We start from the raw sequence: 16,811 nt of genomic DNA, 5'->3' as shown, positions 1-16,811 counted from the left end.
GTATCAGATTAAGGAAGCCCACACAAAGAAATACATGAATACTAATAGCCCCTTTCTAAATTAAATACTTCCCATCTGCCTTTCAGGAAAAATGCCATCATTTATAGCAAAATTACAACTGCCTAGAATTTTAGTACCTCAAAACAAAAACTTATAGGGAAAAGTTATAGGGAAAAGGCTTATATGTTATGCTACCAAATTACTGGGTAACCAAAACTCTTTTTAAAAAAGTAAAAAACCCTGAATCATTTTGATATCAAATTAGATTCTCAAAACATATGCACAAAACACTACAAGAGGTCTGCTCACTCAAAAGGTCTCCTGCCAGCATAACAAACTTGCATAGTATTCAGTAAAAAATGTTTAATCCAATGCATCCAAATGCATTCATTCTTACAGAGCCAGAGGAATAAATCAGGGATTAAACTGGCCCCAAATGCCCTCTCCTCCCCCTTCAGTCTTCTCTTGCTCCATTCTTTCATAAAACACTTAATTTCTTGCATAACAAAACAACCCAGACCCAAAGACAGCTTATAGAAATAGCAACAAGGGTCCAGTCATATAGGAGAATATTTAAATGAAGGGAAACAGCCTAAAATGGCAGCTGACATATCTAGTGAGAGATCACTGGTTCACCACGAACAATTCCTTGTACCTGGGAGGGTCTGCTGAACTAGAATTCTCACTCTTAAGTCAACTTGTGTTCACTAAACCTTCACTGTAACAATACCAGGTTTTTTCCTATCTATATTCTGTTCTTTCTGTGTTTAATCACTTTCCTTCCTAAGCAGCCACAAGTAGGATGTATATCCCTATACCAAAACCCTACTCTTGGACTGCACCCCCAAGCCCAAAGAGGATTAAAAAAAAAAAAAAAAATAGCCTTGTTAGCTTAGCTAATGGTATCCCAGGACAAGCAAGAACGCTAACACTTTCATTACTGCCCAAAAAGCAGTCTTCTCCCAAATTTCTGAGGGGCACCCACTTGAAACAAAAATACACTTCTACTATAAGATGGGGACAGGTTTTAAAAACCCAGATGTCAGTCTTCTGTGCACCACGTACTCCATCTAGCATATTACAGATAGACCCTACTACAGATCTTCTTGAGGTTTTGATTCTTGTTTCCTTACACGGTTCAATGAACAAACAACTCCTCATTGGTGCTGCCAGAAAATGAATAACCAAAATTTCAGTAGCCCTCAAGTAAAGGCTTCTTGAGTACAACTATTTAACTAATACTGTCATTGCAAACATAACACACAATATCTTGCTGTTACGTCCAAGACATCTGAAGCAGAAACCTCTTTTCCAGCTGTTCCCTAGAAACCTGTGCCATCCTCCCCTCCCTATCTTGGGTACTAATGCCTGAAAAAGCAGGAGAGAGAAAGAAGTGTCCCATTCTCTGATAAACTCTCCCACAGAATTGAAGCAGGTATAATTTTCACTCAGAAATTGAAAAGGTTTCTGAAATTGCTACTATTTGCCAATGTAATTTTTTAATCAATTTGTATTTTTCAGGCTTTTGCTTTATAACTACTGGTGATAATGAGATGATGAAAAAGAAATTCTAGATTTCAGCATATCCCCCTCAACTAGAGGTTTTCACTCGCCCTTTTCTGCCTCAAGCAAAGGCCAGTTTTATCAGTCAGTCTCTCTGGCTGACTTAAAAGAACTGCAGGCAGTTCCAATACTGCACATACCTCTGGCAAAATGAACTGCTCTACTGGCTTGTACCACAATCTGTTCACTTGCACTCCACAGCTTGGTGGACTAAAGCGAGCGCTGAAGAGAGCTTCCTGTGAAAAACAGAAAAGAAAAAAAAACCAAACAAAACACACATTAAAAGTGCTGTGAGGTTATGCAAATCTTGATCATCTCAGTTAGTTACAATGGAAAGAGGCTTATTGATTGTATAAAGCTTAGTGAAAGTTTTATTCTCACAACAGTCTCACAGACTCCACAGAAATCAAGTGTTGGATTGATATGGTGGAAGCAAGCAACAATGGAACAAGAGTGCAAGTTCAGCTAGAATCCAACCAACAGAGCACATCATCTGGAAGACTCAGACTCATCTCCCAGTCTACAGATTTTCTGTCTTCTGTTTAAATAGCTGACTACTATTAATGGCAACAGAGGATGCTGACCCCTAAAACTTAATTGCTACTGTATTACATAGGCCACCAAACAGCTCTTAAATAATAAGAAATGACATAAAGATGCTGCATTGCCAGATTCCCAATCTTCAGAAAACAGTCTCCAAGGTCTCTTATGATACACATCTTTCTCCTTCACTGGAAGTAAAAAGCTAATGCAGACCAAGTTATTAGGCTCTCAACATTTAGAATTCTACCATTTAGCAAACATACACCTGATTACAGTATACTTTTTTTTTTTGTTATTATAAACCCAAGTCTTTGGAAGTTCATCATAAAAACCAGACTTCGGTATATTTTCTATACTTAACTATTAGCTTAAATTTAAAATTCTTTCTGCTGTAGCATAGCCAGAAGTCTTGAAATTGGCTATCAAGCTACTGGTAGAGATAAATGCAATATACCAAATGCAACAATCATGCTCAATGATTTTTTTCCTCCAGGTTAGTACTAAGCTATTCTATCAAACCCATAACAGCTTGTGAGTGGAGGGAATTATCACTGAAGTTTGATTATTACCTGTAAATAATACCAGTTTCTAGAAGTCTCAGAATGACTTGCCAGAAGACAAACAAGAAAAAATTACACCTATCCTGCATCTCTCTGCTTGAAGGCACCAAATGTTTCCGCACTTGTGTTTTAAATACATTCAACAGTTTATTTTTTATTCCTTAATACTTATCAATACTTTAGAACCTCAAATGCAATTAAAATTGTGTCTTGGAATTAGATATAAGCGCTCTTTCAAAAGGGCATTTAAATTAACTCAGAGCACTCTGTGAATTTCATCTTTTGCACGTGTGTATGTGCGTGTATACATATCTGTGAAATAAGAATTTACAATGCAACAGAAGAAAAATGTACTTCATATGCTTGTCAGTTAAGTACTTCTCTTCTAAATCATCAACACAGCACGTAGCTTTCTGTAAGAACTTAATCCACAATAAAGAGACAACATGCTTTAGTCCACTTTCAAAAGATAACTACAATACCCTACCTCATGTTCTGCCTGGTACAGTTTTACGGTGATGTTCCTCTGGAATCCCACCCCATCAGCCTCATAAAATACCCCAAGACTGGTAATGACAATGGGGTAAAGCACACGAAAGTTCACACTGACAATTCTGTCTTCAGATAGCACAGAAGGTACGTCCTCAGGGAGACTGAATGCTTCAATTTCCTGATTCAAAACTGTATGAAGAAAGGACAGCAGTAATGTGAGAAGACTTCATAGTTCTTGAACTGGATACACACAAAGCATACTGGATACATGCAAAGCATTCTGATTAATTAGCATGGCTTGCAAGTGCACAAGGGTAATCAAATGCTGGAGAAGAAAATACAACTGGCTGCAGACTGTAGCAAGGAGAAACTCAGAGGGATGCACCAATCTGCCGGTTACCAGCAATTGCAAGTCAATGTCTACATAGCCACAAAGAAAAGATTAGAAACACAATAAATTCACAGAGTGAAGACAAAAATGCTATTTGATTGCATGATTATCTGTATATTAGCATATTAAAATAATTATTAATGTATCAAAATGGCATACACCTCCACTTAATTCAGCTGCCTGCTTTTTGGCTTTATCTCCTCCCTAAGCCCTAAGGTACCATTTATTTGCAGGAGATTGGTTAGGCAGTGGATGTTACCATTCAAAGAGAAAGTAACAGAAGTTTCATTTTATGGTGAATCGTGGCTTAAGTGCCAAGCAGTCCTTAGTTAACTTACAATTAAAGGACAAAAAGTAAATAGAAAAAGGGTGACAGGAAGAATTTACAATTTTAGTTAGGAATTTTCATATGGCAGCATTTCATTTTTTCCCCATGGTACATTTTGTAATTGTTCCCCCTCTAGGGCGGAATCTGAAAAACCTATCAGCCAGACTTGCTTAGAATTTACTTTGTCACCAGAGAAGTCCACCTGACGCTTGAAAGTCTGACGCCTTGCTACTGTCTTCATGCATGACACTGGACCAGGTCATTTCAGCTCTCTCCAATTCCGTTTTACACAGGGATCAAGTAAAAATGTACATTATCCGGGAAAGACTGTCCCCCAAAGCAAGGAAAATGAAAATCGGTCAGAAGCCAACGGCCTCCCCTTCACACTCCCAAAGATATCTCACTTTCTTGCCTCCACATGGTACTTACAAGAAGGTTATGGAACTGTCAAGACAGCAAGTTCTAGGCAGCATTTATTTTCAAGACTGGCTGTCTCAGTTAAGCACCCCAAACTACTCTCATGAAAGATGATTCGTTCTCATTCAGATCATAGAATCTTTAAAAGTTAACTTCTATACCTGGGTTACTGATGTTCAGAAGTTTGCAGGAGTAAGGGTCTTCTCTGTCCTCCACTGGCACAGCACAACCATGCGCACCTATTATAAACTTCACAAGGACACTAAAATAATTTGGTTTTATTAACACCAGTTCTCTTCCCTCCTCCCTCCACCTTCAATAAACTTATTTGATCACAATGGCCCATCTTTCACAGGATTAAGATTTTTAACCCCTTAAAAATCAGCTCTCTGTGTAGAGCAACCACATTAATCCCCTCATAGGGGCTCAATTCCAAACCCAAATTAGCCTTTTACATTTCATAATGAGGGCACAGGAAGACTGGCAACTAGGGATGGGATTCAAGACAGCACACTAAACACAAAAAGCAACACTGAAGGATCCTGAAGCCCTGCCTTCCCCTGCCTGGCTTTATTATTAATTCAAGATTGTTTGAATATTCTGTATTCAAAAGGCAATGAAAAAATAATAAGAAAAAAGACACATAGCATCAAAAGAGGACAAGGACTCCAGACTATCCATTACGATGAAATGTCTCAACTTCGGGTTGTAGCAAATCAACAGGTTGCTCTTTCCAGCCCCAATCATGGTTATGCCACAGTCAGGAGACAACAAGCAGTATGAAAAGCAAGAGGATCCACCTTAACCCAGTCTCTCACCTAGCAGCTAAATATCGTCCTGGAACTCCATATAAGCTACGAAAGGTCACATTTTTAGACGACTGAAGTAGCTATGCTTCACTCCAAACTGCACGCTGACACCGAATTTGTGAACAGTAAATGGCTTTCAGGGCAGGGCAGGTACCAAGATGTGAGGCCTATCAAGATGACAATGTTTCCAGGAATGAACTGCAGCAGAACTTTCTCAGCAAGAACAGAGCTGTCTGTAGACTGTCAGGTCTATGCAAGCAATCAGGAAGGGTTCTGCTGGTCACTCACACTGCAGCAGTTTGCTGTACCTGGTGCCATGGGAAATAAACCTGAACTGTAAAGGGGTTTTTTGCGGTTCTCTCACCAAATGTGATCCTGCCTGCTTTCAAGTGTCCTGGATTACGAAGCATTTCAAGCTGCATACTGTACAAAGCATACATTGCAACACAAAAAAGGGAAAGCCTTATACATCACTAACAAACAGTGGCAACTAATTGCAAAAACAAACAGCAGTGAACATTCAAAAAAATTACATTTTATTCCTTGTATAAAAAATAGTTCCAGTCCAGAACAAGCAGTATTCTTACATATTACTAAGCAGATTAAAAGAATTATCAGAGTACAAGATGGTCACAAATAAAGCAAAAAAAAAAAGGAAATACTTTCAAAAATAAAAAAAGCCCCAAATTACAGAAAACTAGAGATTACCGTTGGCCCAGTGCAGGATGTTGTTTCAGGTGCTTGAACCAAGTGTTCCTTATAACACTGCGCAGCTCATGATTGTGCCGAGCTGACAAAACACCTACAATAACATCATAATGTTTCAGCTTCCACTGAGGAAAGAAGGCCAGTGGACCTGGAAATATAAAGTGACAAAGATTTGTTACGTGCATGTATTACCGCAAGCCTGAGTTGCAAGCAATAATCAAAATGCATCTCAAAAGCAAGAATACTGGGAACCTGAAACACTCAAAACAAGAGTAGCATTACTATTGCATTCTTGTTTCAGAATCAGGGAAACATTTTCAACATGTCAAAACCTTCACTAGCAATCTAGGAAAACTCTACTGCAATGAACAAGCAAGTCACTGCAAGTAAACAAAACTAAGAAACCGTGAGTCACAAAGTAGGCAAGAACATAAGCCCTGGTTTTGACTGAGAGCATCTTCCATTCTTTAAATATTTGCCTGTCTGTCTTATAAGCAAACTGCCCCCTAAGAACATGCTCTTACTGGGCTTCTCTTTCCTACCAGCCATCAGAAACCTTATGGGCAAGACACAAGGTCCTACTGTTCCCTCTGCAAAACTCTTGAGACACTCTGGGCCTTCTGCTTGCTCATTGATACCTCCTCCAGCATAACTCACCCTAAAGCCTGGGGGCTTGTCATCACTGGTACCAGGCTTTCACTATTAAAACTCACCATTATCCTGCCTAGAAAAAAAATACTTAAACAGGCCTGTCAGATTCAGAAATATGCCCGTTTTCCCCCCTTCTTTTTAAAACTGCTGGACCACCCTTCTGCCTCACCATTTCAATCTAGTACGTCAAGGCATATCGTTTCTAACCTTCTGAAGTCGAACATCACTCTGCCTTCACACAGGGTATTACATCCCTACACAGGCTTTATTCATAGCTGGACGTCACCGCCAATACTTGTAATCCATTATTTAGCTTGTGCTGTTTTAATTTAAAGATCATGAAAGCTGGACTTGAAATCAAGCAAGATTATGACCAGATAGAGACCTGAGCAGCTCTGACTTTGAGCCTGCAAACAGTCAGGCAAGTAACTAAAGTGAATTTGCATAGTTTAGTTTATCAGATGTTCTAGAGTTAAGAGAGATTTATATTTAGCTTTAGCAAAGGATTGCTTTCCTCTCATCTCACTATTATTTTTTTCATTAGGCTGCAGATAAATAAAAAAACAATTGTGAGGACCCTCTAAACTACTGCATACAGCATAGACAAGATTTTTTTAAATCTAATTTTAAAGAGACCAAAAATATCTCCACGTCTGTATTGTGTACTCCCACTAGAAACAGCTGAATTATAATCTGGATTCTGCCTTCTGTACCAGCATCCCCTTTCTCCACTTTGAAACTGAGAAGATAAATGGGTCTTGTTACAACTGCTCACTAACCTAGGACCTCACGGCACCCACCACAAGAACTGCTGTGCCAAACCACACCAGACATCCATCTAGCCCTTATATTCCATCTTCAGTGTGCAGTACGCACTAGAGAGGCCTTGGCCTTGCTCTGCGCTGAAGCAACACCAAGAGATTTCAGAACTTTTTTTTTTTTTTGCTTTAGGGGCTATTGATAATGGGTTGCACCTGGCCCCTTAGTCCCAAAGCCAAATAAAATAGTGCTCTGCAATCGATTCTCAGAGCAGTACAAGAGCAGGGAAAGTACAGAGTGATGTTTCCACAGACAAACCTTTGCCAGTCTATTTCCCCCTAAATATTTTACTTCTAAGCATGCAAACACTGATTTTCAAGAAAAAGGTTAAGTTCCATAATTATTTAAATGATCTGTACTGACAACAGCTACAAGCTTATCAATAAGTTAAGCTGAACGTTAACCTGTTAAAGTTTACATCAACTTATGCTCAGAATGACTTAAAAACCCAAGCAGCAAGCCACTAGTTCCATCCCTCAGTTTTTCACTTCAGTCAACTGTTACATATCTAATAACAACCATGCATTGAATTGCTGGCAAGGTTCAGGAATTTGATTTGTTTGCTGACAGAGCTAAATACAATCCTACTGCCCTATATATCATCTGAAGAAGCTTGTAAATCAAACATGTTGCTCAATCTGAATACAATTTTAGTTTTCCTTTATGCTAGTAAACACCAACTATCAAGAGGCTCTGTATGTCTTCAGAAGCCATCACATAGGCCAGATCCGCCAGGTCTCCACAACAGCAGAGGTACATGAGGCAGCCGCACGTTTATAGAATTATGTGACTATAGAGGAATTTGCTTTCTCACACTTCCCTTTTCTTTCCTGGCTCTTCTTCCATCCGTGAATTATTCTTTAAACATTCTCTGCAGCCTTAACCGCAAGCTTTCAGATATAAATCTCATAGAAGGACTAATGTGTTTGTAGACTGCACGTGAGGTATTGTTTACACAGATTTGGCTTTTAAGATATCACTTTTAATTAGAAGCAAAACCATTTCATTAAACCGAAATTAGAGAAAAATAAAAATAAGAGGAGAAGTGTATGGGATGACTTGACTCAGAATAGCACAAGTTGGCTTAAATCAATTTAAAAAATAAATAAGCTACTCAAATCAAATATACATACTTTTTATTAGTTTATATTGTAAAATGAGTGAAGCTTTTCCCTATGAATCATTTACATGGGAACAATGTTATTGTAACAGATGCTTCAGAATTAATATCTTACTGCTTTTAGAACAGACAGCTCTTTCTTGCTTTAGGCCGTCTTCAGACTTAGTAAGCTAGCATTACAGCAGCCTATATTCAGAAGATTGTCTTCTCTGTCCCAAGGTTTATGCCATTTTACTTTTAAAAGCACTGAAAATGGAAAAAATAGAAAGCTTACTTTCACAAAAACCTAATGAATAAGCTCTCTGCTTGTTAGCAAAGGTTTCTACTTCCTATGGAAAAAACATCTCCTAAAGTTTCAGGAAATGAGATTCATATGTCTCTCTGTGAAGTAGCACTATTAAAAATGCGGGAAATAAAGTCAGAGGCACAGGGGAAAAGACTAAGGCTATTATTCATTTATAAGGATAATTCAGAGCATGTATATACTCTGATGAAGCATAAGTTAAGAGAAAACTTTGCTGACGTCCAAGTCAATAATAACAAAGTATTTATACAAGCAATCAATACTTGTCACTGGGGACCAAACTTACTTATTGTATGTTCTATTTTTGTGCATTCTTAGGCCAAAATTTTAAGTCTTGGTAATAGGCTTAAAAAAGACATACTATATCGCTCTTACCTTGCACTGGTTGTGCAAGATAATTAAGCCTTTAAATTTTCCAATTACAAAGACACAAAAGCCTGTAAAGTTTGTGGTTTGTGAAGAGGAAAAAAAAAAGAAAAAGAAAAAACCTACATACCACATTCCACGATAAACCCGAAAAGTGTTGCCAACCGAAAGGATGCAGGAGAGGAAGCCTTTCCAATCCAAAGGCCACGCTATCACTAGTTGCATTGCTTTTGAACTCTTACTGTCTTAAAGCTGCATTGCAGTTGCATCACGCAGCCGAATACTTCTCAGTGGAACATAAGCAGCCACACGTGCAATGCCTACCCTACCCTACGCTCTTTTAGCATCAGGAACAAAATTGCTTTCACTTTGCTCTTTTGCTTGAGGCTGTTAACCCACAGCAAAAGCTACAAAAACATGAAAGGAAGCAGCCCTCTCTCTGCTGCTGAGATCCATTTAATTCTATACAGCAACTGTAAGGAGTACTTCTGTCACTCTAGGACTACTGAAGTCCAGCCTGCCAGAGTCTTGTGTCACACGGTTAATAACAAGCTCCTACTGAAGCTTTCTTGGGCTGGGGTATGTGTAAGGACAGGCTCCCACATAAGTCTCTGATGTCTGACCATACACTTATTTCTATCAGTACAGTTTTTCACCTCAGTATGAGCTGTAGTAAGCTTTCACAGGATTCTTGGTCACTAATTTTCATGAATCTTAGTGGAAACGCTGGTCTTTGGGACCTCCACCTGTCTGTCAAGCTTGACTGAGAACTACCAATAGATCAAAGTTAGGGAGAGACGCAGGAAGAGGTAAGCAAGTGTGTATACAGAGCAGAAAGCTGTGCCCTTAGAAGACAAGGCTAAAGATGCAGAGGTGTGTCTCCTGCTCAGCTGGCCATGGAAAGAAGTCACTGCTGACAGGCAGTCTGCTGGCCCTGGTCAGATTTTAACCGCCTCAGCAGCAGTCAACAACTCTTGAAGTTTTTCAAAATCCCAAACGACAAAGATTAACATGCATCTCTTCTTCCTGTGAGACTGATTCTCAAGTAAAATGTCATGCTAAGCTGTCAATTAATATTTACTGTCATTATAAGGAGATGAAAAGATTGAGATATCATTTAGCTTGATTTTGTCAATAAACAGGGTAAATATGATCTTGCTGCACATATCTCTATTGATGAGTCCCCTACCAACTACTAAATGTGCCAGCCATTTTCAGTCAAGTTTGACATAGTGTACAGTCCCCAAAGTAATTAAGTTCCCACGTTTAACGGAACTGGGCTGGACAGAGAAAAGACTCCTTGTTAGTGCCCGCGCTGAGAAACACAGCAGTGTAGGCTTACCTGCACTATCAGGCACCAGAGAACCTCCACTGGAGACTGCTAGAATAAGTGAGCTCCACAGAAGGCTGGGCTTTGTGTCTTCTGCTACCCCCACCTTTTTTTTTAAAATCAATGAATGGAACTAAGTAGGCCAGGCAGGAGTTATTAAGAATGTTCCCAGCTAATCCACTTCATAGGATAAAACTAAAAAGGAACAACACTCCCTCCCCCCAAAAAACCCACACACATTCCAGGTTGTTATCTCTGCCTATTCTTGCGACTTTGCAACCATATTCCTGTTTTTAAATGCCTTTCTCTTTCTTCTCTGCTACTTTGTGAAAGATACAAACACACACAGAGGAAGGAATTAACTGAATATAAAGAAGGTTTGTATTCACAGAATGCTGACACACGCAGAAAAAGAACAAACCAAAGAGCAAAAGCAGCTCTTTCCCCTTCTCTAATCTTCTTCACTTAATCTGCTATAGCTTATGTGCATTACAGGTTTCTCTGCAAGCAGAGCTACATGACCCCCCTGCAGTACCTACTTTATACCAGAACTAAAAAGTCACCAAGATGTGCACCCCTGGTTGCTGCAGGAGCACAGTGCTCCTTAAGGCAGACAAGCCTTTAGACAAGCTTTTAAACAAGCTTTACAGATTCAAAGAGGAAAACCTCTGTCGGCAGATTTTTTTTTTTTTTACATTAACAGCATTCCCTTAAAGAAATAGAACAGCAGGGTCCTGAGTTGCAAAGTGACAGTAGTAGTACTGGTGTGATGATGGTGCTCTAAACACCATTAATGCTACAGCACTTGCACACTTCTAGACAAATCTGGGAACAACAGCCAAAGCTTCAGAAGCGTAGACAGAAAAGGAATAAAGCAAATCCTTTTTGCAACACTGAAACTGATATCCTTTTTATTGGGGGGTGGGGAGGAAGCACAGCACCTTTATCCTTTTAGAAGTAGTTACCAATCCCTGATGCCATGGAACAAAAGCTCCCAAGGAAGGCTACTTGCTCCCTTCTGGCTGTTCTACTCAGTGGGCAATTTAGAAGAGAACCGGTGAAGAGCTTCCTTCAGCCACAAACCATGCTCCCCAACTCTGGCAGAATTGGTACCCTTTCCCACTGCTCCAATGCTGAAACACAAAAATGCAACTCCAGTGCTGTTCATTAGTAGTTTGCAATGTCTCAGACAGTCCACAGAATAACTGCAAACTCAAAAAACATCCCAATCCAGTTGAAAAATACTGTCACAGCTTTGTTGTGGATTCTTTGTTAACTATTTCATGCCCATCAAAGGTAAGGGGGTTGTTTTTGCTGGGGATGGCCCAGACCTGGAAAACAATGTTATAGTAAGATCTCATAGCTCAAGGCTGGGGAACAAGTGGCACTTCAAGCAGAACTGCACAGCTACTGCCAGTGCCAAACCTGACCTGCTGACAGAAGGTTTCAATTTCCAAGGCCATCAGCTTATTAGCCTTTACGTGCTTACAAAAGATGAAATAACTTTGTGACCAAACAACATACTACTCCCTGACAGACAGGCTTAACAGATTTCAAACAACATCTTTTCCTAAGAAAGTATCACATTTTTGCCAGAATTTCTCCTTACAGTGCATGGCATCACTCATAACTTCAGAGGTTGATTCTACATTTTGTTATTTCAGTACTGAAAAGCCAAAGGCAGGTTAAGCTCTCCTTCCTTCTCTCTCACCTGTCATGTACACAGGCTAGTCCATGACGGGGACAGCCCTAATTCTGCGAAGCAGATCACTAAACGCCAGCCTAACCAACCCTGTATACGGTTCCATTAGGCCAGTGCCTGAAGAAGTACGTGCTGAACCACAGGACAACAGATGGCATACAAGCAGTTTCTAGAAAATGGTGGTTTTTAATCTGTTGCATAATTATTCGCTAGTAAAAGATTGACTCTAACAAAATCAAAAGGGCCGATTCTTAGCTGACACACACCCCCAGAAATGTAACAGGAATAACGTCTTACAGGGCATTATTATCAGCAAAGTAGCAGCATATTACATTGAATGTGTGGGGCTTTCTGATCAGGCACTGTAACTGAAGCCCTACAATGAATAATCTCCTACTCAATAAGACTTGTGTCATCAATTAAAAAACACAATTTGCAATGAATCCACCTGGAGTGCTAAAAGCAGGTCTGTCTGTTCTTTCTCAGGTTTCTGAGGTCATTTTATAATTAGCATTTATCTAAGATTTTTGCAAAAATTAACTAAAGCTTCCTACCCACGAACTTCCTTTGGATAGCACTTCTTGTAACCAGTTAGACAACGACTTCAGTTAAACCTAAAAGCACATTCTTGCACAAGTCTTGCTCAGAAGTACGAATTACAGTCCCATTAACTGATGAACAAAAAGAAAGCAGGGAGCCACCAAAGTCAGGACACCAAAGCAAAGGCTAGTGCCTTTGGTCTTGGAACTGATCCTATTTATTTTTTTTCCAATTAATGAGCACTACCTACAAGAAATGCACGCTATCTTCTGTGACACTGAGGTGAAAGTGATCATGAACAGAGTAAGTCAGAATACCGCACAGGGAGAGACACAACTGAGGGCCAAAGCATGCAGGCAGACCACAGGCCTTTCACATGGCATAGTTAAGAAGGTTTTATTAGAGGAGGTACTTGCAATAGAGGAAGAGAAGTAGATGGATTGAGTGAAGACTGGAATACTGTTTACATTTAAAATCATCTGACCTATAGACAAGAAAAATGCACTGCTTTCCAGAAATGGAAAGCCTATTTTGCCAGGAGAAGTACCTGAACTGCTCAGCTTAAGAAAACAAAGGTTTAAAACAGATGCCTTTGATCTCTATGGTTACGTGATAGAGGTGTACTTGAAAGAGGAGAAAGATCCTTTTAACTGAAAGACTTAAGAACAGAAGTATATAAACCAGTTGCAAGTAAATTTAGGCCAGAAATGAGGAAACATTTCTAATGAGGACAACAAGCTTCTAGAACAGGCTCTTCCTAAGACTGCTAGGAATCCAAGTGAACAAATAAAAAGCCACCTCAACCCTTCACTAAATAAATGTAGGCTACCCAGCTGCCACTTTAAGGCAGAGATCAAGAGTTGCTTATTAGAAAAAGTAAGCAGAATTGGTGGCCAGAGACATCTATTCCAGTCTTGTGTTAACAAGTCAATGATGTCAAGGTAAATAATCACTGAAACAGGTTATCAACTTTTTAACAAATTTCCATTTGTGTGCATGTGTGCAATGACTATTGAGAAGGGAATTAAACTCCTCAAGAAATAGAATTGCTGTTCACTCTGCCTTTGACCTCCACTGGTAGCTAATTTTGCAACTGTTGAGACACACAGACACTACACAGAAATACCAAAGAATACACAAATAATGCATTTTTATGTCATAGCTATTGTAAAACACTGTCCCATGATCAGATTTAATTTTTATTCATGCAAGTGATTCCAGGTAATAAGTAATAAAGAACAGCTGAAGCAGTAAACAAAAAAAAAAAGAGATTACTCAATAATCAAATGCAACAAGACTGGCTTTATTAGGCAGTACCAGATCCTCTTAAACAGTTTCAGATTCAAGAAGGATTTTAATAAATAGGGACATTTCTTACTCTTGTATACAAATTCATTAATGTTCCCAAAACACTCTGAATAATAAAAAAATATTACACAGAAGACATCAGAGATAAACGAGGTCCTTCTTTCCTCTGCCAAGACAGCCATACTGACAGCTTGTACATTCTGTGGTACTTTGAGGGCTGAGAGGTAGACTCTTCCTTAAATTATCATGCAAGAATCAGGCCTACAAAAAGACAGCACATTTACAGTATTGAGCATTTTCCTACAGATGATAGAAGTTCTCTTTTTGTAAGAGGCATCAGTTTTTCTCTCCTCAGCATGAATTCATGGCTCAATAGGTTACAACTAAACAACCCTTGCACAAACAAAATGTACACTTAGTCTTTTAGAATTAAAAAAAAAGTGCTGTTTTTTTTAATCCTAGTTATCCTCACATTATCCAATGCAACGCAACATAGTTTCACAGTAGCAAACACAAACTCCAATGATAACTGCTTGTAACTGTGAATCTCTGAGGAGCAAAGCTTCTTAGCTCCTTCCCCAACTGAGAAACTTCTGGATTTCCTTTAGAAATGTTTGTTAGTGGAAAACACATTTCTGCAGGGAAGGTCATCGTGAGATTCCACACTGCCACTTCCAACTCCAAATTAATGTGCTGAAGTTACAAAAGCAGCACCGTGAAAGATGAGGAACAAAACCAACCAGACAGTTCAAACGCACTCCAGGCTAACAACTAGAACTCCCATTCTTTTGTAACGCAAGTGTGACCACTGCACATTTGATATGCAACGGCCAGAATACAGACACAGCGACATCCCTGCAACTCCATGGCCTTCAGACTACCCAAATGCACTGACTTTGCTCCTTTCACACCTGCATTATTAATCACCACCGGAAATCAGCAGACTCTTGTTGCCTCACAGTTGCGAGTTCCATTCTGCACAGGGAACAGGCATCAGCCACGAAGCGCAGCTTTCTTAGTGAATAGGCTACCGGGTCGCTAAACAGAGTGCTGAGCAGATCTCAAGTAAAAAAACCCACCGTTTTTCCTTATAACTTTTTCAGGCGTCCTGTAGAGCGTTTCTTAATGGTCTCAAACAGCACCTATGGATAGCTGACAAAAGTTTCTGTTCCAGCAGATGCCGGTTTCTACCACGCATGCAGACTTGCAGCCTGGAAACTACAACTCGCTTTAGGAAGAGCGCAACGTAAGCCCTTAGGGGTCTGATTTCACTTGTGTCAGATCATATCCGATCACATGAATAGCTTTTTGCACCACAGGGGTTTTAAAGACCGCTAAGGCAAACAGGCACAGTGCAAAGAGCTATTCCTAGGACTGGGGACGACCCGACACAAGGGAAATCGGTGGGAACTTCTTCCCCACGCACCTGAGTGGGAGCGGGAGGGCACCCGTGGCGCTGGGGTTTTCAGAAGGCGCTGCTGCTCCACAGGAGCAGCGCTGCTCTCCGCAGCCCGACGTAACGAGTCGTTCCCGCCCGATGACCCCACACGGGCGCTCCGGGCGCTCTTCCCCGGCGGGCTCCCCCCGAGCCCTCCTGGCCCGGCAGCCAGCAGGCCGCCCCGCCGGTAGAAGCGCTGCCCACAGCCACAGAAACGCCGGCACCGCCGCGGCGTTACGCAGCGCGGGGACGGCCCCGACTGTTTAACGGCCACAACCGCCCCCCCGACCCCTTCCCCGCGCCGGCCGCTCCCCGGGGCCGCCGCCGAGCGGCTCCTCGCCTCCCGGCCCCGTTAACTGCCCCAGCCGCCCGCGGTCCGAGGCGCCTCCTCTCCCCCAGCCCCAAAAGCGCCCTGCCCCGCCAGCCCCACTGCCCCGACCTCTCCCCACCAGGCTCCCGGGGGTGAGGGAGCCCTGCCCGCCGGGGTGCCTGTGCCCCCGGCAGCCCCCGCCGCCCGCCCCTTCCCTACCTGCCGGGTGCCTCCCGGGGCCGCCGGGGCAGCTGAGCAGCAGCCAGAGGTGCAGCGCGACCCCGACCGCACAGGGGCACAGCAGCACCAGCCAGTTTCGCATTGGCCGCCGCCGCAGCCAGCCCCTTCCCCTCCGCGCCGGCCTCTCCCAGCGGCGCCGGGGCGACGGGCCGACTCGGCCGCCCGCGGCTCCTCCCCGCGCCGCCGCTCGGCCGGGCCGGGCGCCGCTGCCCCGCGGCCGCCGGGAGCTGCAGTCCCGCCCCAGCCCCGCCGGGCAGCGGCGGCGCGGGTGGCGGCGGCGGCCGCCTACAGCCCCCACAATGCCGCGGGGCGGCGCGGCCCCGGGAGGCGGAGGCGAGCGGGGCTGGGTCTGCCGCGCACGGCGGGGCGGCGGCGGCGGCTGCTCGGCGGGGAGAGCCGGGCGGGCGTCCTCCCTCGCGGGAAAATGCCGAGGAAGCACAGCTTTACCTCACGTTTTACATGGCAGGGGAGCGCAGACGTTGGCGCGGGGGGAGAGCCGCCGAGGGCGGCAGCAGTACGGTATCCGTACGGATTGCTCCCCTCTGGGGAGCCACGGCGCTCCTCCTGTGACCGCCCGGGATGCCCTCGGGCCCCAGCCGCCGGCCTCGCCTCCCGCCGGGCGCGACGTGGCCGCGGCTCCCGCTGCTGTGCAGCGTGGCCCAGCGGGGTCAGAGGGCTGAGGCGGGGGCTGCGCAGGGCCACCGGCTACGGGGGAACCCTTCCCCGCTTACTCTTGATTTGTGCAACCCTACGGTCATCTGCTGAATGCCCCTTCTACACAGTCGTTGTGTAGTAACAAAATAGCCTTCCAGAACAATCCTTTGCTAATCCAATAAAGAGGAGAGAGTGCTTCGCTTTGGCAAAGAACTGCA

The 16,811-nt window shown here is 42.7% G+C and overlaps 1 protein-coding gene across 1 annotated transcript in view; it reads right to left on the bottom strand.

The window, feature by feature from the left end:
- Positions 1-16,021, bottom strand: part of B3GALNT2 (beta-1,3-N-acetylgalactosaminyltransferase 2) — a 28,667-nt gene extending 12,646 nt beyond the window's left edge. The window contains exons 1-5 of the mRNA XM_059830922.1: positions 15,895-16,021; positions 5,812-5,959; positions 4,456-4,556; positions 3,154-3,347; positions 1,704-1,799 (exon numbers count right to left, since the gene is read on the bottom strand). Of these exons, the coding sequence (XP_059686905.1) occupies positions 1,704-1,799; positions 3,154-3,347; positions 4,456-4,556; positions 5,812-5,959; positions 15,895-16,021 (666 nt within the window). The remainder of the gene's footprint in view (positions 1-1,703; positions 1,800-3,153; positions 3,348-4,455; positions 4,557-5,811; positions 5,960-15,894) is intronic.
- Between the last annotated feature and the right edge of the window lie 790 nt (positions 16,022-16,811).

The sequence above is a fragment of the Gavia stellata genome, chromosome 2 (assembly GCF_030936135.1).
Source record: "Gavia stellata isolate bGavSte3 chromosome 2, bGavSte3.hap2, whole genome shotgun sequence".
Taxonomy (NCBI): domain Eukaryota; kingdom Metazoa; phylum Chordata; class Aves; order Gaviiformes; family Gaviidae; genus Gavia; species Gavia stellata.
This window is presented reverse-complemented; position numbering and strand designations above follow the sequence as displayed.